Consider the following 25,457-nt stretch of genomic DNA (forward strand, 5'->3'; position numbering starts at 1 on the left):
CAAAGTGCTATGGCCTGAGATGACACTTAGGGTTTTTGTAAATGTATGCTTTCTTTTTTGTCTTCACAAATGTTTTTGCTGTGTTTATTATTCTATTTATAATATGTTCTGTTCTGATTTTCAGTGCAGAATGCAACCTTTGGAAATGCATGGATGTATTGACTGATTTTACAATGTGGAGAGAAATTAATAATTTAATCTAGTCTTGTGTCTTGTGTTTGGTTAATATATTCATGTACTTTACTCTTAACAAATATATTTGAAAAAAGTTTTGAATTAAGTGTTTCACAAATGATGTGTTCTGCTACGTGTGTGGTTGAGTGAATTATGTATGTAGTGTTTTGACAAAATGAGCCCTGGTTTCGAAATCATGCTTAAGCAATCATAAAAAAAAACTGAAAATAGGTGTAAATGTGTCAATATAATGATAAGATCAGCCTAAAAAAGGAAGAATTCCCACTGATATTTTTATCTTTGCCTTTAAAGCTTAGTAGCAGGGAGACTGGACACCAAGCCAAGCTGTATTGCCACAACACATTTGTCTTTTATTGTTAGAGAATATTAAATGTTATTGATTTTGCCGCTCAATACAAACATACAAACATACCTTACATACAAACACACACGGATTCCCCTACTGGGAGATAAGACTGATACGCCTACCCAGTCTTACATTATTACACACAAGCACAGAAAAACACACACACAAAATGATGAGTGGCACGTGGGCTAACCCATGCTGAGTTAGGCCCTGCTGAACAATGACATATCCATTCTGTCACATAACATTCCGATGGAGGCTCATACTAGCTTGCTGGATGAAAAGTGACATCACATTAGGTAAAGAAAACCTGCAGGAAATAAAACCTGGCTGTGATCATTATAAAATATGACATGAACAATGGTGTTTAGTAATGTGATTTTCCCAGATGAGAAATGGAGCACTTTGGCATCACAAAGTGTCCAGAGAGATAGAGAGAGACAGACACAGCCAGGCAGAGAGACAGACAGAAAGGGACAGGTGGAGAGACAGGGAGAGAGAGACAGACAGAGAGACAAAGGCAGGAAGAGACAGACAGAGACTGGCAGAGAGACACAGACAGAAAGGGACAGGCGGAGAGACAGGGAGAGAGAGACAGCTAAAGAGAGACAGGCAGAGAGAAACAGACAGGCCGACAGACTGAATAGTTACCATTACCATGCTGCTGTGTGATTATCAGTTGCCCTACTGAAGGGAATTTAAGGAGCTCTTTTCAGATACCAATGATTTTAATGGCTAGATATTGTCATTAAGAAATTATTTTATAGATATTTCAGTTCAATTAAGCTCTCACATAGCCTCTCTCCTGGGGCTCTGCATAACTGCGGAGGGATTCACTCACACACACACATGCACACTGACACATACAAAAACACTACCTGACACAAATGCACACTCACACAGTCCTGGTGTCTCTGTTGTGCCTTAGGCTGTCAAGTGGCTGTGTGTAGTTGTGGTTTGACTGACATCCGCCTGTGGGAAAGATGAGATTGGTGCTCTACCCGGTAAATGTAGACCATCATCCTGCCAATTTCACCCTCTGCAGAGTGGACAACAACCAGATGTTAATTTTTTTTTAAGGAAATGGGAAGAGTGAGCCAGAGAATGACTTCCAAGTTTAAATGTTAACGTGTTAAAACAGACAGAAATAAAAGTGACAGACTTTTGCCTTAAAAGATCCATATTTTCAATGTATTTTCATATGCCTTGTTGTTCATTTGCAATAACAATTTTGACTTCACTTATGGAGGGCACTTTAACATTTCTGGATTAGTTAACAAGTGAACACTCCAGCTTCACTCTTTCTGAACATTTACTGTATTTGTTGACAAAGTGACACCCCAGCTTAGATCCTCCAGATTTAGAGAATATAACCTCCCCTGATATTGTTTTTCCTTCTCGTCAAGACTTTAGTGAGAATTTACCTTGAAGCGTTTCTTTGAGCAACTGCTATGTTATATTATGCCAACACTGCACATACAAACACTATGCATGCAAACGCACACAGAAAATATACACAGGACACATGGAAAATGCTCACATAGAATCATGCTAAAAATAACATGCTATTCAGATCATCCAAATAATGCTCTAGAAGAAACAGAATTCAAATCTATTGTCAGTTAAAGGATTATAGAAGAATGCTTTCACTTTAGCTACTGTAACTGCTTCCTGTATTGTCTGTGTGGATACTATCTATTCTGTCCCTCACTGTGTGTCAGGTGCGTATTGATGGTCTGACAGGTCATATCCAGTTCAATGAGAAAGGACGTAGGACCAACTTCACCGTCAGTGTCATGGAGCTAGCTCCCTCTGGACCTAAGAAGGTGAGTCTTGAGCTCTCTAAAATCCTGTAGGATGTAATGGTACTTTAAATATACATTTGAGGATTCATTTCCATTAGCATTGCACTAGTCTCCTGTCATTTGCACTGCCGTCACCTGCTCTGTTGTGCTGTGTTGTGTTAAAGACCTAACATATTTAAATTGTGAAAACCTGAAGAAATGCGTGCCAATTTATTGAAAATAAAGAACTATAATATATCATGTCCAATGGTATTCAAACCCTTTGCTATGGCGATCCAAATTCAGCTCAAATTCAAGAATATCTACCAATTCGCCCTGAATAGCGCTATATCTGGCCGAAACAATGTGCTGCTCATTATCTGGCTAATGATGGTGGGAGCATCATGCTATGGGGATGCTTCTCTGTGACAGGGACTGGGAGACCGGTCAGAATTGAGGGAAGAATGAACAGAACAAAATATGGAGGTCCTTGACGAAAACCTTATCTAGTGCACATGTCCTCAGACTGAGGTGAACATGTATCTTTCAGCATGACAAAGATTTGGGACATATCTTTGGATGTCCTTGAGTGGCCTAGGCAAAGTCTAGACTTGAACCCCATTGGAAATGTATGTGGAGAACTAGAGATTGAATAAACTACCCAAATCCATTGTGCAAAGCTGGAAGTGTGCAAAGCTGGTTGAGGCATACCCAACAAGACATACAGCTTTGATCTGTGCTTGAGGCCATTCTACAAAGTACAGGAAAGGGGTCTGAACACTTATGTACATGAAATATGTCAGTTTCTGAATTGACAGGGATTTCAAAAAAATATATATGATAGGGTATTGTTAGCAATTGATTGCATTGATTGGCAAAACAAATATATATGTGATCAGTTATAATTCACTCTGTAACACAATAATTTATGGAGAAAGTGAAATGATCTGAATAAATCAGTGCTCTTAGAGACTGAGAGGGGAGACACACGAGAGACAAAGAGAGACAGATGAAGAGAGAGAGACAGAGGGCACTGCTCATGAAGTGGCTAATAAAAGGACATGATTGCACCATTTGTTTTTATAAAACAATACATTTCATTTCAGTCTAATGTCATATGGACAGTACAGTAAGTGCTCTGATGCTGACGTCTGTATGTCTTGGGGGTTTATCAGGTTGGCTACTGGAACGAGGATGAGAAGTATGTCAGCACAGCCACCTTCATGAGAGGCAGCAACGAAAGTAACTACGGCCTACAGAACAGGACCTACATAGTCACCACCATCCTGGTCAGTGTGTGTGTGTGTGTCTGTGTCTGTGTGTATGTGTGTGTCTGTGTGTGTGAGGGATTATTTGTGTGTTTTTTTTTAACAACAAATTACTGTGTAGTAGTTTGTGTATACTAATACGCCTAGTGATTATATATATATATATATATATATTACTTGATCATCAAACATCTGCAGTATGCCCACGAAATGTATTTCCACTGATACACTTTACTCAGGGCTATTCAGCTGACATATCACATTTCTTTTTGTGGAATGGCATTTATCCATTCAGGGCATTCCTTTTAGAACATCTACATGAAAAAATCTGTCTAGTGTCAAAATAAGCCCTTATTCGATATTCTACAGTGGGAGAATCTTTTTTGCCTTAGTCCCATCCATTAAGTGCTCTCAATCAATATCACCCAATGTACCAGTTGCAGCCAATCTAAGCTGCTAAAACACGTAGGGTCAGTCTGCCCACCAATCATGGGATATCACTGGCTTGTCATGATCATTGATGGGGATTTCACCTGCTCTGATCACATTAGGCTATGCGGACATAACTGGCCAGCAACATGTCACCACCTAATTGTCACTTAATTTGTGTGGATAGTTTTTTTGGTTATATTGGTTTAAAAAAAGTTAACTAGACAAAAATGTGTCCTCCTTTATACAGCCTTTTTTTGTAAATCTATCCCAGTAAGATGATTGTATAATAGCTCTACACTATTTTTCTTTCCTACATCCCTCTCTTTCTGCCTTATCTTTTCTACTCTCCTGGGCACCCTGCTAGCCTATAGCCTGTTTAGTATTCCATATTGATCCTTTTGGTCTCCCTCCTGTTTCTTCCTTCCTTTCCCCAGGCTCATTGATGTCCTCTGCCCATAGATAGGACCTCTAGTTTGGGGTTGTGGGCAGTGGCGAGTGGGTTTATGGAGGATAGGAGTAACTTACCACCACATTAACAACGGCGCACCCAGTTAGGAAAGACAAGATGATGTGTAAGGTAGTACTGTAGTTGTCTGTTTCCAGATTTTAGTATGTTTAGACAGGCTTGTCTTAGCATAATCTCGTTACTGGGGGCTAAAGGTAGACTAGCAAATAGAGCATATGACCAGCAACTGAAAAATTGCTACTGCAGATTGAATCCCTGAGCCTGCAAGGGACTATATTGATGTTAAGACACCATATGTGGTAGTAGGCTCGGATTGGCTAGTTGGCCGGTGGTTTCCAGATTGTGTGGGTGGAGATGCAGAATTGAGAAGGGCAGAGGTATGGCCTAGCCAGAGATAGTTAATGGGGTGAGCGATTTAAGCAGCCTACTGCCCGCCCATTATGCAGCCGTGCCAGGTTAGGACGAGAGCTTTGGAGTTGTGTATTTGTGTGCCTACATAGGTGTGTTTTCACGCGCGCACGCATGTGTGTGTTGGTTCTGCTCTTGAGTGGCATTGAGTCTCAGTGGACCTATTATAGGTCAGTGAGAGAGTGAGTCATGGAAGACCTGCTGTGTGCATGTTTGTGTGTGTGTGAGTTGGCTTGTCAAACTGCTCTGAAACTGACCTTTCCTTCCACTCCCTCCCTGGGGTCCTGTCTTTCTGCCAGAGGACATAGAGGCTCTTTGTGTAGCGTTTATTTCCTTCCTTTCATCCGTAACCAGCAGGAGGACAGTTAGAACCGTAATACACAGAGGAAAACCAGCCTCTACATTAACTGATACAATATGAACTTAGCGTGCTCAGCATAGTCTTAGTTTAATCACCAGTGCAGCTTGTAACGACCTATGGGTACTGTTTCCTCTCTCTTTGATCCTCCAATGTACAGACTTGTCTCTAGTAGAGGTCGACAAATTGAGATCTTTCAAGGCCAGTAACGATACTACTTCAGGGTACCAACAAAAACGTTATGCAATTTATCAACAGATATAAAAATATATATATATATTATACTGAAAGAACAATCATCATATTTTATGTAATCTCTTAATATATGACATAAATTAAATAGATTTTGAATTTTTGTAGTACCCAGCTCAATTAATAATGTGTCATCAGTCTTGATGCAGAAAGACAGGAGCGCAGAACATATATATCCAGCTTAATAACCAGAAAGCACCTGGGGGATCTATAGGTGTCCAGGGGGAATATGTAAATTATGCAACAAATTGTACTCTCGTGCATTTTGCATTATACCCGTATTTAATACTACCTTATGAATTCTCCCCAAGAAAACACTTTGTAAATCAAGCAGCCCACAAAAAGTCGCATTAGGCTGTACGTTACACTTTTTATACTGAATAACGCTTAAAAATCAATAGCAATTCTCTTTAATCATCAAAGATGAATGCCTAATGTCTATACACTGCACTGTGTATTTCTTGATAATTGTGCCTGAGTTAGCAAGGGTGTCAGCTTTATCTTGGGAGCTCAGACTTGAGTCACAAAAAAAGAGTGTGGCCCAGGCCAACCAATCACCACTGCTGGCGCTGGCAATAAGGGGTGCTTCAATAAATGAACTGCTACAAAGCTTGCTATACAGATACTTTCTGCTATATCCCATATTAAACCATAAAATGAAAGATACACTTTGAGACATTTGCATTTAACAAAATAACTTTTTATACTTCACATTTTGTACTGTTTGTATAATATGTTGTTTATATGTACATAATCTATATGTAGAATATCTATCAAACATCAGTTAGCCATAGGTACAGTAGGTTACACATACATGATATCAAACACAATTTTCCAGGACACTTTTTGGTTCTACACTGCCACTTTTACAAATAGTGGCCAATATTAGCAAATTACACCTTCATTATAATGAAATACACAGTTAAAATACAGTTTTTCTGTCGAATCTAACCCACTCGTCATCGTTACCATGACAACAATGTAGATGACAGCCACTCAGTTGAAAGCTTGACACATACACACAGTCCTAAGCTCAGACAGGTATCTCAATCTGTGACAAGACAGCTGTGTTTATGAAGATGCAATTTGTCTGATTGACTGAAAATCCCCCTAAATAAACCCTAAACTATAATGTATGTACAAAAAACCCAAGTGAAGTAATTTTTTAATGAAATATTAATTTGTACAGTGAAATACAGAACGATTCCGTTTGTCAGCAGTCATTAATTAGTTTTTTTAATCTAAAAATGCAGCATTTAAACTATATATTTATGTGTATTGTTTTTGAAAATGGATTATTGGTTGGACAAGATATGTTTGCAGCAAATTTCTTTGTTCATGTTATTGAGTGTGCCTCTGACATGGTCGCAAGAATCACTGCTGTTTTGGGTCAAAACGTTTAAGAACGGATTACTGGCTTCATAGGCTATAGCTAAATGTGAGATATTGTATTTATTACTATTTCCCTTCCTTGTTTTTAGTGAAATTCATCCCATCCTTCTCTCCACCTTGCAATTCATACAACTTTTCTTGTATGCGTTTCTTGAAACCAGCAGTCAAAGTAGATGTAGCAGGTCAGTGGTTCCCATCCAGGAGTACAAGGACCCCATGGAGGTGCTTGGCCTATCCTCAGGAGATTCTTAAGAAAACTCATGTTACCATAGTGATATTAGTGAAATGCATGTAATGGGATACTTCAGCACTTCTCACTGAAGGTTAAATTGCTGTAGGTGGTACAGTTACAGAAAAAGGTTGGGAACCACTGTAAAGTAGGTTATATAGCTGAGATTTGGTACCACACAAATTATATTCAATGCTTTAGCTAGCTAGAAGCCTGGTTATTCAGCTAGTTAGCCAATTAATAATATCAATCTGGTGTAGCTAGTTGTTAATCAGCCCAGATTAATTGGCTCGCCCAATCAATCAGTCGATCTCTAGTTCCACCCTTATTTTAAAATTGTATCTATTTGGTTAGTTCATTGCAGGTTTGCCAGAATGATGTAGAGCAAGAGAAAATGTGTGTGAGACAAAGACACACATATAGTGAGAGTCGATAAAGAGAGAGTGAGAGAGACAAAAAGAGCAAGGAAAGAGAGAGGGCCGCAGGTGTCATGTCAACTGTAATCTTGCCAGGATGTCCAATATCTCTGAGAAGGTCCAATTGGTTGTCTGGCTGGTTGAACAGGAATAGAATAACCCCTCAGAGCAGAGGTAGGCTGTCAGTGCTTGTCCGCTCCATTCTCCCCATGTACATTACAGTCACAGAGAAACTCCACACACACCCACATGTGTTTTGGTAGCCAGTAAACCTGTCAGTGTTAGGTTCACCAGGTTTCAAAAGTCCATGTAATGGACCTCCAGGCTCACAGCTAGCACTGCTCTCTGATGATGACAAAAATAATGATATTATTGTGTTCATTGTAATAGGACATGGTTGTGAGAGGGCCATGCAGTGTAATGATGGCTAATTTCACAACATGGCTGTAGCTAGGTGACAGTAATAACAAAGAACCTGTTACAACATTATTAGAAAATAAATATAACATATTGCAAGTTTTCATGATTGAACCAGTTCCATAGTAGCCTGATCTTTTCTCTTCCATTACAGTGGTAGAGCTATTATCATGACCTGCTGAATATGAAGCACACATCCCATATACTGTAGCAAGGTCTCATGATTGTCAACTGGTAATAGACTTTATGAGGCAGTTACATTTACCCCCCAGGGTTGTGTTTGAATAGTTTATTAGATTGTTGCTGAAGAAATATTGTTGCTTTAGGGAAAATGCCATTTGATTGCCATTATTCCCGTATGTAATTTAACCTTATCTTAAAAAACATACACAGTTTTAACAACATACAATTATTATTAAAATATTTTCAAATACACTCCATGAACACTCCAAGGTAGAGCAAGGAAAATACATTCCAGACTACCGATATTGTTGTGATTGTTGTGGAATTCATAAGGAACATTTTATGGACAATCTGTTTCATGTCATTGGCTCTTTACATAGACTAGACCTCAGCGATATTTGAACTCGTATTTTCGCCTGAATCGGACACAGTTCTGATGCCAGTATCGGGATCGGTGCATCACTAGTCAGTTTCTTATGTGTGGTCCGGTACAAGCTCCTGGTATAACCTTTGTAACTGAAAGCTATTCAAAGCTGTTTGATCATATCTGTTCTGTCATTTTGTTTTGAAAGTGACTTTGTCGTTGTAATGAAAAGTGCTGGCCTAGTTGTTGCCTAGCCTTTCTCCTCCTTCCTCTATTGAAAAAGCATGAAAAGACCAAAATAGTCCTCCCATTTCTTATTGACACTTGCTGATTCCCACTGTATTATTACTCTCCTACAGGAATCCCCATATGTGATGTTGAAGAAGAACCATGAGAAGTTTGAAGGAAATGAGAAGTATGAGGGTTACATTGTGGAGCTAGCGGCGGAGATTGCCAAGCACGTTGGGTACCACTACAAACTGAAGGTGGTATCAGATGGGAAGTATGGAGCCAGAGACCCTGACACCAAGATGTGGAATGGCATGGTGGGAGAACTGGTGTATGGGGTGAGTGCTCATAAGACGGTTATTACAGCCTATAACAAACGTTTGTATTAGTGTTTATTCAAGAGGTATTAGAGCTAATAACCAGGGTTAAAATGTATGCTCTTAGAAGATTGTTAAACACATATCAGGCATTATTATCAGCGATCAACATAAGGGTGTTGTTGTAGCTTATGACATGGATACCCAGCTACTATTATTATATGTGTGACCAGACCTGTATTATATACTTAAGGTCTGGCCACACATATTTCCGAAATGGTAAAGGTCCGGGAGAAAAACTTTTTTTCTCATAACAAACCTCTACATCACCATCCCAAACTGTTCACTGATAGAAAATGTAGCCATTTTAAAGCACATTTCCTGCTATTCTATACATTCAGACAAACCACATGAAAAGGACTGCAACTTTTAGAAGTCACCAAATCACAATTTCAAACACAGTTGCAGAGTTCATATTATGTTGATTGCCAATTAGCAGTACATAGTTGTCAGCTATAAAAGACAATTAACACTGATATTAGCATTTTTAAAGCAACATGAGGCAACTAACAGAGTTCCAAAGAAGCCAAATAGTTGGTGTCTGAATTGTGAGTGGATTGGTCACAAAATCTGCTTAATTATCAAATATGTCATGGGGAGCAGAAATCTCAAAAATCATGACAGCAAATGCTGAAGATGGACAAATTGCATTGGCACAGAAGATCAGTGGTCACAAATAAAAGCTGATGACAGGTGTTGAATGAAAGGACAGTTAACAGGATAGTTGCTCAATGCCCCAAATGCACAGCCTCGAAAATGATCACAGAACTGAATCAACACTTCAGTGACCCAGTGTCAAAAAAAATAATTACGTTGTGAGTTTCACAAAACTGGAATTTATGGCAGGGCTTCCATTCAGAAACCTCCTGTATCCCAGGCAAACACAAAGACACGCTCAGTGAGAAGTGATCTAAAATCAAATGGTCCTTCTGGACGTGGAGCCAAGCAGTATGTAGGTACACTGCTGCAGGCTGAGTTTACATGGGTCTAAGTGAGCAGAAGCAGGTGCTCAGAGTAGAGATACACTGTACAGAGAAGTTATTCAAAGCAGTTTTTGGACCCAAGGCAAAAAAGCAAACACTATAATGTCTGACTCCTTATTAACTAGCAAGTTCAACTGAATTACTCATCAGCTTGTGCTTTCTCCCGTTGTAATTATTATAATTTTGTTTATGTAAATTTGGGACCTGCGGTTCAAATTGACCCCGTTCTTGGGTTTTATTTCAGTGTTTCTAACACTCAACAATAAAGCTTTATATAGCTCAGAACACGTTGGACGCATAACCATCTCACTCTTTCTCTATCCCGCTTTTTCTTTCTGTCTCTATCTCTCTCACTGACTCCCTGTCTCTCTCTGTTGGTCTTGTTCTGTCTCTTTTCTTCTGTCTGTTCCCTATCTCTGTATTTTTCTCTGTCTGTATCTCTATCTCTGTCTCTTTTTCTCTGTTTTTTATCTTTGACTCCTTTTCTGTTCCATTCTCACTTAACATTATATCAATTTCTTAATAAATGTTAGTAAGTTTTGTGTGTGCACCAAATGACTGTGAATGATAAAAAGGAAATTTCTATGCATGTACAATTAGGTCCAGAAATCTTTGGACACTGACACAATTTTCATAATTTTGGCTCGGTAGGACATTACGTTTAGGAATTGCATCCTTTTTCATACACAGTCCCCTTACTTCAGGGGCTCAAATATAAATGGACAAATTAACACAATCATAAATAAAATTGGAATTTGGAATACTTTGTCGAGAATCCTTTGCAGACTGCTTGAAGTCTGGAATGCATGGACATCACCAAATGTTGGGTTTCCTCCTTTGTGATTCTTTGCCAGGCCTTTATTGCAGCTGTCTTAAGTTGATGTTTATTCGTGGGTCTTTCTGCCTTAACTTTTGTCTTCAGCAAGTGAAATGCATGCTCAGTTGGGTTGAGATGAGGTGAATGACTCGGCCACTGCAGATTATTCCACTTATTTGTCTTAAAATGCTCCTGGGTTGATTTCTCAGTATGTTTCGTGTCATTGTCCATCTGTAAAGTGAAGCACTGTCCAATCAACTTCGCTGAATTTGGCTGAATCTGAGTAGACAATAATCCCTATACACTTCGGAATTCATCCGGCTGCTTCTGTCTTCTGTCACATCATCAGTAAACACAAGTGGCCCAGTGCCATAGGAAACCATGCATGCCCATGCCATCACACTGCCTCCACCATGTTTTACAGATGATGTCGTATTCTTCGGCTCATGAGCCGTTCCAAGCCTTCTCCATATTCCCATCATTCTTGTACAGGTTGATCTTGGTTTCATCTGTCCAAAGAATGCTGTTCCAGAAATGGGCTGGACTTTTTAGATGTCTTTTTGTCTAATCTGGCCTTTCTATTCTTGAGGCTTATGAACCTTGTGGTGAACCCTCTGTATTTGCTATCATGAAGTCTTCTTTATGGTAGACTTGGATAATGATATGCCCACCTTCTGGAAAGTGGTATTCATTCGGCTGGATGTTGTGAAGGGGTTTTTCTTTACCATTGAAAGGATCATGCGATCATCCACCACTGTAGTCTTCCGTGGACATCCAGGCTTTTTTGTGTTTCAGAGCTGACCAGTGCATTCTTTTTTTTCTCAGAATGTACCAAACTGTTGATTTGGCCACTCCTACTGTTCCTGCTATCTCTCTTTTTGCAGCCTAAGGATGGCCTGTTTCATTTGCATTGATAGGTCCTTTGACTGCATGTTGTGGGTTCACAACAACAGCTTCCAGATGCGAATGCCACACCTTGAATCAACTCCAGACCTTTTACCTGCTTAACTGTTGAAGAAATAACGAAGAAACAACCCACCCCTGTCCATGATACAGCTTTTGAGTTCATTTTCCAATACATTTTAGTCCCTTGAAAAAGAGGTGGCAATATACAGTATTAAAGAGCTGTAATTTCTAAACCCTTCCACCAATTTGGATGTGAATACCGTCAAATTGAAGCTGAGAGAGTGCATCTTTTTTCTTACCTTTCCAAAATAGTCGAAAAGGAAGGTTTTGATTGAGGAACAGAACGGTTATAATTAAGATACCACTGCAAATTGAATGCTTCTGTTCCTCACTCAAAACTTTCCTTATCAAGGAAAGAAAAATGTGCAGTGGTGTCTTAATTTTTCCCGGAGCTGTATTTTGGTAAACAACCAAAATAACAAAACCTGATTCAGTGTCCAATTATTTTTGGACCTAATTGTAGCTATTAATAAATCCAGCCATTCAATAATTTTGTGCATGTAAACGTGTGTTCAAAACATCACAAGCATTAAAACATCACCTGGACAATGCCCTTTATTCATGTTTTATGGTGTCAGTACTGTGCTCAATCATGGGTCAAAATAAGTGCAGACAATGATTTATGTTGTAGTGTGGGCAGAATGTTTTAATTGCTGCAACTTTTCAAACTAAACATGCTGTTACAAGTGCCAAACTTTTGTCGCACATTCTGTAAATATTGACAGTAATTTTAAGCAGTATGTGATTATATGAGCCCACACACTACTATGGAAATAAAGAAGGTCAATATTTTTAGCAACATATGATTATGCTTTTGAATAGAATCTACAATTAATTATATGATCTTGTGCTCATAAAGTGTGACAATAGTGTATGCTGAAAAAACAATAACATTCAGTTATGCTGTCCACTGCACCTTTTTCTTTCCTTTCCAAAAAAAGTTGAAAAGGAAAGTTTTGAGTGAGGGACAGAAGCGTTCAATTTGTAGTGGTCTCTTAATTTTAAGCCTTCTGTTCCTCACTCAAAAAGTTTTTGGAAAGGAAAGTAAAAGGTGCAGTGGTCTCTTGTTTTTTTCTGGAGCTGTACTTCCATGCAAGCTGTTCCAGTCAATAGTTTGGACACACCTAGTCCTTCAAGGGTATTTCTTTATTTTTACTATTTTCCACTTAGTAGAATAAATGTGGATACATTTAAACTATTAAGTAACATATATGGAATAATGTAGCACCCAAAAATGAATAACATATCATTGACAGCGATGCACACTCATTGCATTCTCTCAACCAGCTTCATGAGGTAGTCACCCGGAATGTCTTCAAGTTGTTCCCACATATGCTGAGTACTTGTTTGCTGCTTATCCTTCACTCAGCAGTCCAACCTATGACAAAAAATCTCAAATCGGTTGAGGTCGGGCGATTGTGGATGCCAGGTCATTTGATCACTTTCCTTCTAATGGGTCATTGTCCTGTTGAAAACCAAATGGGATGGCATATCTCTGCAAATTGCCATGGTAGCCATGCTGGTTGAGTGTGCCATGAATAATAAATCAATCACAGATAGAGCACCCCCAAGCATCTTCCTCCATGCTTCACGGTGGTAAACACACGTGCGGACATCATCCATTCACACCCTCTGCGTCTCATAAAGACATGGAGGTCAAAACCAAAAATCCCAAATTTAGACTAATCAGATCAATGGACAGAATTCCACCAGTCAAATATAAATTGTGTTTCTTGACCCAAGAAAGTCTCTTCTTCTAATTGGTGTCCTTCAGTAGTTCTTTCTGTGCAGCAATTCAATCATAAAGGCCTGATTCACGCAGTCTCCTGAACAGTTTACAGTTGTGCTCATACGTTTGCATACCCTGCCAGAAATTGTGACATTTATGCAACTGATCATACAAAAAATCTGTCTTTTATTTAAGGATAGTGATATGGCAATTAAAGGTGAATTACCCACACCTGTGGCTTTTTAAATTGCATTTAGTGTCTGTGTATAAATAGTCAATGAGTTTGTTAGCTCTCACGTGGATGCACTGAGCAGGCTAGGTACTGAGTCAATGGGAGCAGAAAAGAACTGTCCAAAGATCTGCGTAACAAGCTAATGGAACTTTATAAAAAGATATCCAAAGCCTTGCAAATGTCAATCAGTACTGTTCAATCCATTATTAAGAAGTGGAAACGAGCGGTTCATGCAAAAAGACCAAAGACTTTGCAAGACCTTGAGGCATTTTGCCAAGACGAATAGGCACCTATACCACCTGCAAGAATTCGGGGCCTATTACAAAAGACTGCACACTGTCATTGATGCTAAAAGTGGCAATACACAGTATTAAGAACTAAGGGTATGCAGTGTTTTGAAACAGGGGTCCGTAAAAAAAAATCTTTGTTGCCTTGTTTCGTTTTATGATTGTGCCATTCTGTTATGACCTATAGTTGAATGTGAATCCCATAAGAAATAAATGATATGCATTTTGCCTGCTCACTCATGTTTTCTTTACAAATGGTACATTTATTACCAATTCTCCAAGGGTATGCAAACTTTTGAGCACAACTGTATGTTGAGGTGTGTCTGTTACTTGAAATCTGTGAAGCATTTATTTGTGCTACTATCTGAGGTGCAGTTAATTGCTGATTTCTGAGGCTGGTAACTCTCATGAACTCATCTTCTCCAGCAGAGGTAACTCTGGGTTTTCATTTCCTGTGGCGGTCCTCATGAGAGCCAGTTTCATCAAAGCACTTGATGGTTTTTGGGACATTGTCAAAGTTCTGAACATTTTCCAGATTGACTGACCTTCATGTCTTCAAGTAATGACTGATTGTTTTTATCTTTGCTTATTTGAGCTGTTCTTGCCATAATATGGACTACTACTGTACATACATAATGTATCAAAAAGGAGACAAATTCCACAAATTTCAAGTAACTACCTTATGAAGCTTGTTGGGAGAATGCGATGTGCCAAGCTATCATCAAGGGAAAGGGTAGCTACTTTGAAGAACAGTTTTATGCTAACGTATATATTTCTGCTAACTTTAAGCCACCAATAGGAAAAAAGTAGTGTTAACATGATTCTTTTTTCAAATGTCTAAAGCACCTTGAAGTAAAATTAAACAAAATATATATTAAATTAGGTGATTTTTATATATTTTACACATTGTGTCCCTAATATTTTCATTGCTTTTGAGTTAGGTGTAGCTAAAGTTTGTAATAACTGTTCAAAGAAAAGGCAGGTCTTGCATACCCTTGCCTGACAGTTTCTCTTGTCCAATAAATTACTTTCAGGCTGAGGCACTATCTAATGTCAAGTTTTAAAATATTTTTTCCACAGCGATGTCCAAAAACCTTTTGTTATGCAGCTTTTGGTCATCTATATGATCCTGTCCTAATTTTATTTTAAATATTTTCTCTGCTTGACTGAACATGATGTAGACAAGTGAATGAGAAAAAAAGAGAATTCTCCCTCTCTCTCCGATTTCCTCCCTCCCTTTCTCCCATTCTCTCCTCCAGAAAGCAGACGTTGCGGTTGCCCCTTTGACCATAACGCTGGTTCGTGAGGAGGTGATAGACTTCTCCAAGCCCTTTATGTCACTGGGCATCTCCATCATGATCAAGAAGCCCACCAAGTCCAAGCCAGGCGTCTTCTCCTTCCTGGACCCGCTGGCCTATGAGATCTGGATGTGCATCGTGTTCGCCTATATCGGCGTTAGTGTGGTTCTGTTCCTGGTCAGCCGATTCAGCCCGTACGAGTGGCATGCTGAGGACTATGAAGACGGGGGAGACTCACAGACCATGAATCAGCAGACGGGATCGGGAGCCGGGCTACAGTCGGGTCAGAACCCCAGTCAGCAGGCCCAGAACCAGCAGAATCAGGAGCAGACCAATGAGTTTGGCATCTTCAACTCCCTCTGGTTCTCCCTTGGAGCTTTCATGCAGCAAGGATGTGACATCTCCCCCAGGTAGGAAACCCACATAGAAATGTGGGATAGATAGGATGAAACCAGGTAGGAAAACCCATATAGAAATGTGGGATAGATAGGATGAAACCAGGTAGGAAAACCCATATAGAAATGTGGGATAGATAGGATGAAACCAGGTAAGAAAACCCATATAGAAATGTGGGATAGATAGGATGAAACCAGGTAGGAAAACCCATATAGAAATGTGGGATAGATAGGATGAAACCAGGTAGGAAAACCCATATAGAAATGTAGGATAGATAGGATGAAACCAGGTAGGAAAACCCATATAGAAATGTAGGATAGATAGGATGAAACCAGGTAGGAAAACCCATATAGAAATGTAGGATAGATAGGATGAAACCAGGTAGGTCCCTCAATGTTTCTGTCTGTTCTACTAAACACTTTTGCAACTGATAAAGAAGCGGAATGGGTTAGTTGGAGATCATGTTCAGGATTCACTGGTTCTTAAGTTCTGTGTATTTTCCTAGTACACCTTTGCGCTAGAACTGTTGACTTTTGGATAAAATGGAATGAAATGAACCAATGAGACTGACAGCGTTCCATCTAAAGGAACCAAAACATTTCAATTCTGTGTCTATTTACACATTCAATGATTCTTCATTATTTATTATAGACATGTATACCTATGTACTTAAAAATCTATTCTAGTAGGCTGTCATTGGAATGTTTATGGGTAACAGTTGTTTCTGTAAGGAGTGAATGCAGAGACAAAAGGGTTGCTTTTAATTGCCTAGCTTGCGTGATTCTTGAGATAACAAACCTGTGTCATAGGAAGACACCCAAGGATTGATAAGGGGTCTATTCTACAGGACGGGTTTTGTTTTCCTTAGGTCAGTTAACCAACCCCCACAACTTACATTTTAGGATATAACCAGAGTGTGGGTTTGAGTAAGCTCTCTTGCATTTACCTTTCCAGCTGCTTGCATCTTTGCTCTTGCAAACATCTTCAATCTCTGGATAACTTTCTATCTTTGATACTTGTAATTGTAATACCCTCTTTATATATTAAATTAATTGGTTACATTAATTAATTGACTATTTGGAATTAATATTAAAAGGGTCAAAAGTTCCTTCACATCCAAGGTATTTGCCAGGGGGATGGCAATATACTACTGTTTTTTATTCTGCAGTACATGTTGTTACACTGATCCCTCACCAGGGTTGGGGGGAATTTTGATAACATCGTAGGATGATTTAATTTGTCTTATCATTAAAACAAATGTCTTACTACAAGTATACAGCAATAACCAATAGTAAATTATGACCAGTGTGGACATTTTGCTTGTCTTCACATTTAAAAGTGTATTTTTTAGGCTTGGGTTAAGGTTAGGATTTGGGATCTAAATAGGTTTTGATTTAGAATTACGGTTATTTATTAAGGGTTAGGTTTCGCAGTTAGTGTTAGGTTTACACTTTAGGGTTTTGGGGGTTAGGATAAGGTTACAGGTTAGAGAAAAATAAGATTGTTTATAGAAATACATGCTGTGTGTGTGTGTGTGTGTGTGTGTGTGTGTGTGTGTGTGTGTGTGTGTGCATGCAGACCTGCCAACTTTGAGGAATTACAATGAGTAGTACCAGCATGACCCCACACCGAAGCCTATGTGACCCCTTAACCTAAACCTGCTTCAGGAAGTTGTGATTGTATGTTATAGCTTGTTGTAAGTACATGGTTATTTGCTAGAATACCTCTAAAACCAGGGTTTCCTGTAAAATATAAGGTTTTCTGACAACGTGCTAGAGATGGGATAAGATTGGGTAAGGGGGAGATCTGGAGGGCATCAGTGACCCCCTTTTGAAAAATGTGTAAATGCTCCAGTATATCCTGAAACCTAGACCTTTTCAGGAAAAATACAACATTTCCTGAAAGAGAATTTCCAGATTATTATAGATATTAACATTGTTGAATAATTACCCCATCTGCGCTCTCAGATGGTCATAATAGTAATTATTACTGGTGTTTGTGGATAGCGTAGTGGTTTTAAATTTAGCTATAAAATCCTAGGAAAATGTTTGTCATTCTGTAGCATGGAAATCCTGTCAAATTGCCATATTAATTATATTTTTAAGATGGATTTACCATATGAAAAAAATGGCACATTTCCTATTCACAGAGAAAGCAACATGATGGATAAATACAACTCACAGAGCTGGGCTTCCTTTGTTCAGGTTTACATTGTGTATTCCTGTCTTTAGGCCTATTTAAAAATCAACTCATACATCAGGTCAGCCATTATGTTTATTCATCATTTCCAATAAATAATTCCGTATTGAAAATGTCTAGGTAGACTAGTCAGGCCAAGTATGAATACATACCCAATTTGATGTCATTCACAATTTCTCTTACATATAAATGGGATATAAATAGGTGCTATAATGCTTTGTTTACCCTGGCCTGAGGGAAAGAGAACATGCTAGAGCCTTAGAGCTCAGAATGAAACATTGTCTTTTTCTCATGAAATACATGTCACTGATAATGTTGGGTGTAGGCTGATGCATTTATGTAAGAGATTTTGCTTGTGTCTATCGGGAGTGATGTGTTATCACACATCTAAATAAATACCAAAGGAGAAAGTGTTCTTTTAAATTTGGGTCTGGTATGCTCAACTTGCTTGTGGGAGTTTTTCTCACTTTAACTTCTCCTGGAGGCATATCTGCTGAAGTCAGAAATGCATGTGTTTGGTTGACTCAATGGAGATGGCAGGGCTTGTATTTTAAACAGGCTGAATGATCTGAGAGCACATTTGATCAGTGCTTTAGTGCTTCTCCTAATCTTTAACACTAACCTTAACCCCTACCCTTACCCGAACATAAAACCTAGCCATCACTCTAAACTAAACCTGACCTTAACCCTTATCTTCACTGTTTTAAATAGAATTTTCAACTGAGTGTCTTCATAGTCACTCACTGAGTCAACCAATCACATTCAATGTCTTCCTTCAGGGCAGATCTCTCTCCAGCACATGTCTCAAGTACATCTCAGCTTGAGTTGTGGAGCACTTCTCCAATGCAAAGGACTGAGAAACTGTGCACAAGGTAACAAATCATGACGCAAATCTGTTGGGATGTTGCCCATCAAATGTAGCCACATCACACATATTCTGGCGGCCGTGGCTAGTCTACTGGTAACCATAAATGCAATAGTCCTTGTCATTGGTGAAGAACTGACTGACAGGTTATTATCACACCATCAGAAGCATAATGTTGACATATGACTGTATCAAGGGGACAGAACCAGAACTGATTAACCCCCTGGAGCGTCAGTTTGACATGATCATTTCTGTTGTACATTGCTCCGTCTGTGTTGCGACTTTAAGTTGTTTTCACAGCGACTGTCACACTCTAAAGAATCTGCCAGAACAAAGCATTCTCACATTGCTTTGAAGGAGGCCGGCAAATTGCTGTGTTTTATCAGTGTTGAAAATTATGTTAAGACAATCTTCACTAAAGCTAGAAACAACAGTTACATAGTATATGAAAGCATGGAGTCTAGGCTACAAATTGATGTTGTTTGTGACTTTTACTTGGTTTGAGAGATCGGATTTCATCAATTACAGCCTTGCAGACCTTTCTATTTGTGAATTTGTTGAGGGAACCTGAACAGATTTCACCTCATACTTCCTTCAGCACATCCTACAAGTTTTGTTGGCTTGTTGGGCACTTCTTATATATCATACGGTCAAGCTGCTCCCACAACAGCTCAATAGGGTTGAGATCCAGTAACTGTGCTGGCCACTCCATTATACAAAGAACATACTAGCTTACTGCGTCTTCCCTAAATAGTTCCTGTATAGTTTGGAGCTGTGTTTTGTCTTTTTGTAGGAGGAAATTGTCTCCAATCATCCGGTGTCTGTGTTCTTTTGCTGATCTTAATCTTTTCTTTTTATTGGCCAGTCTGAGGTATGGCTTTTTCATTGCAACTCTGCCTAGAAGGCCAGCATCACAGAGTTGCCACTTCACTGTTGACGTTGAGACTGGTGTTTTCCATTACTGCGGGTACTGTTTACTGGCAGTTGAAGACCTGTGAGGCATCTTGTTTCTCAAACTAGACTCTAATGTTTTTGTCCTCTTGCTCAGTTGTGCACCGGGGCCTCCTTCTCTTTCTATTCTGGTTAGGGCCAGTTTGTGCTTTTCTATGAAGGGAGTAGTACACAACATTGGACAAGATCTTCAGTTTCTTGGCAATTCCTCACATGGAATAGCCTTAATTTCTCAACAAGAATACATAATAAAATACATTATATTTATATAGCGCTTTTCAGGGACCCAAAGACACTGTACAATAGTGACATTTGAAGAGAAAACAAACAAAAACTAAAGAAATACTATGAGAAAACGATGAAGATTGAGAGTGTGGGATTTAGCGTGGCTATGGGTAGGCGATTTTGAACAGATGAGTCTTGAGGCGTTGCTGGAAGATGGGGATAGTCTCAGAGTCACGGATGGTTTTGGGGAGAGAGTTCCAGAGCCTAGGAGCAACCCTGTCACAACCCTGTCACCGAAGCCTTTGATCTTTGACTTGGGGATTATGAGGTGGCCTGCAGTACTGGAACAGAGTGTGTGTGTTGGTTGATATGGAAGAAGAAGGTCAAAGAGGTAGGAAAGGGGCAGTATTGTTTAGGGCTTTACATGTCGATAGGAGGATCTTGTAGTTGATGCATTGGGAGATAGGAAGCCAGTGTAACTCACAGATGATAGGGGTGATATGCTGCTGGGACTCTGTGTGAGTTAGTAGTCTGGCCGCAGAGTTTTGAACCATTTATAGCTTATGGAGGGATGTAGATTTGATGCCGGTAAGTATGAAGTTGCAGTAGTCAAGACGGGAGGTAATGAATGCATGTATTAGGGTTTCAGCAGCAGCACGGGAGAGGGAAGGTCTGAGTTTGGTGATGTTGCAAAAATGGAAGAATCAAGATTTTACACTCTTTTTGATGTGCTGATCAAAGGAGAGTGTAGAGACCAGAATGACGCCAAGGTTCGTGCGTGCGGGGGTGGAGAATCAGAAACAGTGTCATCAATGCTGCGATTGGAAGGGCCAGTCTTGTTGAGGGGGGATTTGGTTCCAATGAGTATGAGTTCTGTTTTGTTGCTGTTTAGTTTGAGGAAGTAGTCCTTCATCCATGCTTTTAGGTGGGTTGGTGAGAGACTTGTGTATCATAAGCATAGCAGTGGAAATGAAGGTTGAAGTGACAGAGGATTTGACCAAGGGGAAGGATGTAGATGATGAAGAGTAGGGTACTAAGTACTGAGTCCTGGCGAGTTAATATACTGACGAGTTTCAGAAACAAGTTATTTGCTTCTGGACATTTTGAACCTGTAATTGAACCCACAATTGCTGATGCTTCAGATATTCAACTAGTCTAAAGACGAGCAGTTTTATTGCTTCTTTAATTATCACAACAGATTTCAGCTGTCCTAACATAATTGCAAGAGGGTTTTCTAATGATCAATTAGCCTCATAAAATGATAAACTTGGATTAGCAAACACAATGTGTCATTGGAACACAGGAGTGATGGTTGCTGATAATGGGCCTCTGTATGCCTATGTAGATATCCCATTGAAAATCTGCCTTTTCCGGCTGCATTGATCATTTACAATATTAACAATGTCTACACTGTATTTCTGATCAATTTGATGTTATTTTTAAATATAAAATGTAAAGATATTTAGCCCGCTGCTGTTACACACAGTCTTTGTTTCTCTATATAGGAAAGTATTTATGTTTCATAGATACCTGGTCCTTCTTTAAAACACAGTAAATACAGCATTTTACATAGATGTCTGATGCCTTTTAAAAAGACAGTAAATACTGTATGTTTCATAGATGCCTGGTGCCTCTTTAAAACACAGTAAATACAGCAGTTTACATAGATGTCTGATGCCTTTTAAAAAGACAGTAAATACAGTATGTTTCATAGATGCCTGGTGCCTCTTTAAAACACAGTAAATACAGCATTTTACATAGATGTCTGATACCTCTTGAATACCCCATAAATACAGTATATTTAATAGATTCCTGGTGTCTCTTTAAAACACTGTAAAAACAGAATGTTTTTTAGAAACCTGGTGCTTTTTTTAAAACTCAGTAAATACTGATACCTGCTGAAGTTGTGAGTATTTTGCTTCCCTCTGTTGTTGATCCTTTGAGGCTACTTGGATGTAGATCTGATTATCAGGTATCTTCAAATCAGTTTTAAAGGGCCAGCCTTTCAAATTGTGTTTTAAATGTGAATCAACACTTTTCGGTGGCAGAGATTATGATAATTGTGACTGACATGATTATTTAATTAGAAGTCAATTAGAACTTGCTCTTTAGCACCATCTGTTGAGTACCTGATATATATATACCCTGATGGTAATTTTTGTGATCCAAATTGTTTCTATTAACATCAATGGTGTATTTACTATCAATAGCAATGTTGTTGAAATCTCTATAGGAAAGATGAGTGGTTGTTTTATTTCTTAAACCATTGAAGGGGCGGAGCGTGTGACCTCTATTTAGTATTTCTAAAAATGTTTTTTCAAATTTCAGCAGATTTAACAGAATTTGACTTTGCGGCCTCCAGGACACGCACTATTAATATGCTATCTCCGCGAGTCACAATACTGAAGCATGTGCATTGATTAAGGCAGCCTTAACAAGTAGCGAAATCTGTCATAAGATTATTTTACCAACAAATCGTGCTGTAGTGTTTTGAAAGCATGCCTATTTGGAAACTCTATGCATAGGGTGAGACGCAAGTGCATTTCTTTCAGCAGCTTATTCTTTTTGACAGAAAGAAGGAGGGTGAGTGAGAGAGACTTAGAGAGAGACAGAGATGTAAACCACAGAAATGGGGTGTATCCATGTAGCATTTTAAAACACCTAACCCTAACCCCCCCGCAAATTTATATTTATTGCAAATTCTGCAGACCCACTATTTATAAACTGAATGCTTTTTTATAATATATTTAAAACAGTGGTATTTTTAACGTCACTCGTGCAGAGTAAATATAAATAATAAAACCAATTTGCTGTGTATGGAAAATATAGGCTACTCCAGTCCACTCCCAGTCCCGGGCACTAGAACAAACGTGTTGGATGATTTCCATGGGCGGGCACGTTCATCCTACTTACAAATGTTGAATAGTAACTTCAGTATGAGGGACAGAAAGCAAATCATTTTAGCATGCATGGCTTACTGAGGCTATATAATAGCAAAATACACAGCTGTCTATCAAATTTGAAAGCTTTCACAAACTACAGTAGTTACACATTCTTTGTAGCTTAGTGAACACATCGCTTAATAAAGCACATCTTCAATCTCATTTGCAGATGAAGGCAAGAGAGCTGCATTCCCAACAGTAATTAATTAAGTACAGTATTGGGAAACATCTTACCCAAACTATTTTTGGGGGTCAAAGCATTTCTTGCTGAGGGGGCATTGCCCCCCAATGCCCCCCTGTGCCACCGGGTCTGTCCCCACCTAGGGAGTCTGTCTGTTATTCCTTCCCCGGTATGATGAAGGTTTTAATAGAACACTTCAGACCAAGTCAGAAAATGCTGAACACCCATCCTAGAGAAAGACATAGAGACAGAGAGAGAGACTGGCAGAAATAAGACCATAGATCTCTCTCTCCTAAAGTAGTTTGGGACAAACTGTGGAGTCTAAAAACTACTTAAAAGTTAAAAATGGTGAACTCATGGATGATGTAAAGATATTATAGCTGTCATTGATAAAGCCAAGTCACAAACTCCAATGTGTATGGCTGTCATACAGTGACCATGGCAGAAAGACATTAGCTAAAACTAAAAAGATGTCTATGGCTGTCATACTATGAATATTGCAGAAGAGCAGTTAGCTGAGGTGACACCAGCATAGTCCAGCAAGCACAAACAAAACATTAAGAAACCAGAGCTGCTGGAAGAAGTGTGGCAAGGCAACATTTGCTATAACACTTCAATCAGTTGTTGACCAATCAGATACATGGAAATGGCAACCTGCCCAGACTTGGCACAACACACACAGTGTGCTCTCTACTTTCCTTTTCCAGTAAAACATTTATTAGCAAGCAAGCGTAATAACACCAAGCAAGTGTAATGATACCAAGCAAGTGTAATAACACCAATCAAGTGTAATGATACCACACAAGTGTAATAACACCAATCAAGTGTAATGATACCACACAAGTGTAATGACACCAAGCAAGTGTAAGGATACCAAGCAAGTGCAATGACACCAAGCAAGCATAATAACACCAAGCAAATGTAACAAGCACAAACTCTTAATTGTAGTAGCCTACACATAAACATTAGCAGTCTGGCATACTGTATTGTGAGGTACTTAGGAAATTAGATGATCAACCTTTGGCTATGTACAGCTATTAAGAACATAGCTATATGGTGAACAAAATAATACCAAATTATATCCCAGGGAGGTCCATTAGCCAACGGTGGCTGTATTCATTTTTCCCTCTGCTGCAACCTGATCGGCAGCCTTCCGTAAGAAAGTGTGGGCTTGAGATCCGGAGTCATTAGAGTCATCCTCACTGCTTCAATGCATGCACACTCTCTCACACACACACACACACACATGCACACACACACCTCCTTCCCTACAGCTCAGTCAGTCAATCAGCAGCAGCCTGCCTCACCACCTGATAGTCAGCAAGAGCAGGTCTCAGTAAATTTGATACACATTTTAAATTGCAATGCCACGGTGGCCGCGGAGCAATTTAGCATTAGCCCTGAGAAAACTGCCTCCCACCAGCAATGTGTTTTCACCAGCAAGATTGTTGTCAAAGTAGCCCACTTTGGCAGATAAAATATAGGACATGTAAGCACTGATTTACCCAACCTTTGACTGTCGTAAAGTGCTGTTTTGTAGCTAATCTGTGTAGATGCTGACACTAGTGTTGACCTTATGAAATGTATGTCCCGTATCAATGCATCTGTTGGGAATTTGCGAACAGGGAACTTTCAGATTTGCTTTGAGACTTAGTATAATTCTCTTTCTCTTACTTTCCATGTATTCCATGAACAGAGCTTCTGTTAATCCTTCGTAGCACAATGTGTGCTTTCAATCTTCCTAGAAAATACAACAACCATATAACAGCAGAAATCACTTGTCCTTTGCCTTCAAAATTGCCTATTGGTCAGGTTCTACGTATAAGGTTGCTGCAGTTTAAACCATCATATAGTAAAAATTTTACCTGAGAAAATCAAGACGTATTACAGGCCCCAGGTTATTATTTTCTGTCAAGTGCGATGCTTTTGGTAAGACTTTTGGGCCAGTAACAAAATGGTGTCTGGTTCAAATCCACAAACCCACAATGTGAATCCCTGACGATGTATGTAACATGAGAAAACTGTTATAACTGTGCCTATAATTCACTCTGGATAAGAGCGTCTGCTGTATGTCTACAATGTAAAAGAAGAACATCTCTGATGAGCTGTGCCGCTGTCGGTATTACTCAGTAAAGGATACCAATTAACAATCTCATTTTAGTGACTGAAATTAGAGACATGCGAGATGGAGTCCCTCTTTCAACAAGACCAGCGGGACTTGCTGAGAGGAGGAGAACAAGAGGTGAGAGGAGGGGAGGGGAGGAATTTCAC

General features: G+C 39.2%; 1 protein-coding gene across 9 annotated transcripts in view; it reads left to right on the forward strand.

Annotated features, from left to right (window-relative positions):
- Window positions 1-25,457, forward strand: part of gria1a (glutamate receptor, ionotropic, AMPA 1a) — a 103,584-nt gene that overhangs the window by 55,883 nt on the left and 22,244 nt on the right. For all 9 annotated transcript variants that reach the window (XR_004575702.1, XM_010865805.4, XM_010865806.4 and 6 more), the window contains exons 8-11: window positions 2,263-2,367; window positions 3,501-3,614; window positions 8,870-9,076; window positions 15,389-15,837. Coding sequence is in view for 8 of the 9 variants with exons in the window: in XM_010865805.4 (XP_010864107.1) it covers window positions 2,263-2,367; window positions 3,501-3,614; window positions 8,870-9,076; window positions 15,389-15,837 (875 nt within the window). In the remaining variant the exon portion in view is untranslated. The remainder of the gene's footprint in view (window positions 1-2,262; window positions 2,368-3,500; window positions 3,615-8,869; window positions 9,077-15,388; window positions 15,838-25,457) is intronic.

The sequence above is a fragment of the Esox lucius genome, chromosome 4 (genome assembly GCF_011004845.1).
Source record: "Esox lucius isolate fEsoLuc1 chromosome 4, fEsoLuc1.pri, whole genome shotgun sequence".
In the NCBI taxonomy this organism is placed as follows: Eukaryota; Metazoa; Chordata; class Actinopteri; order Esociformes; family Esocidae; genus Esox; species Esox lucius.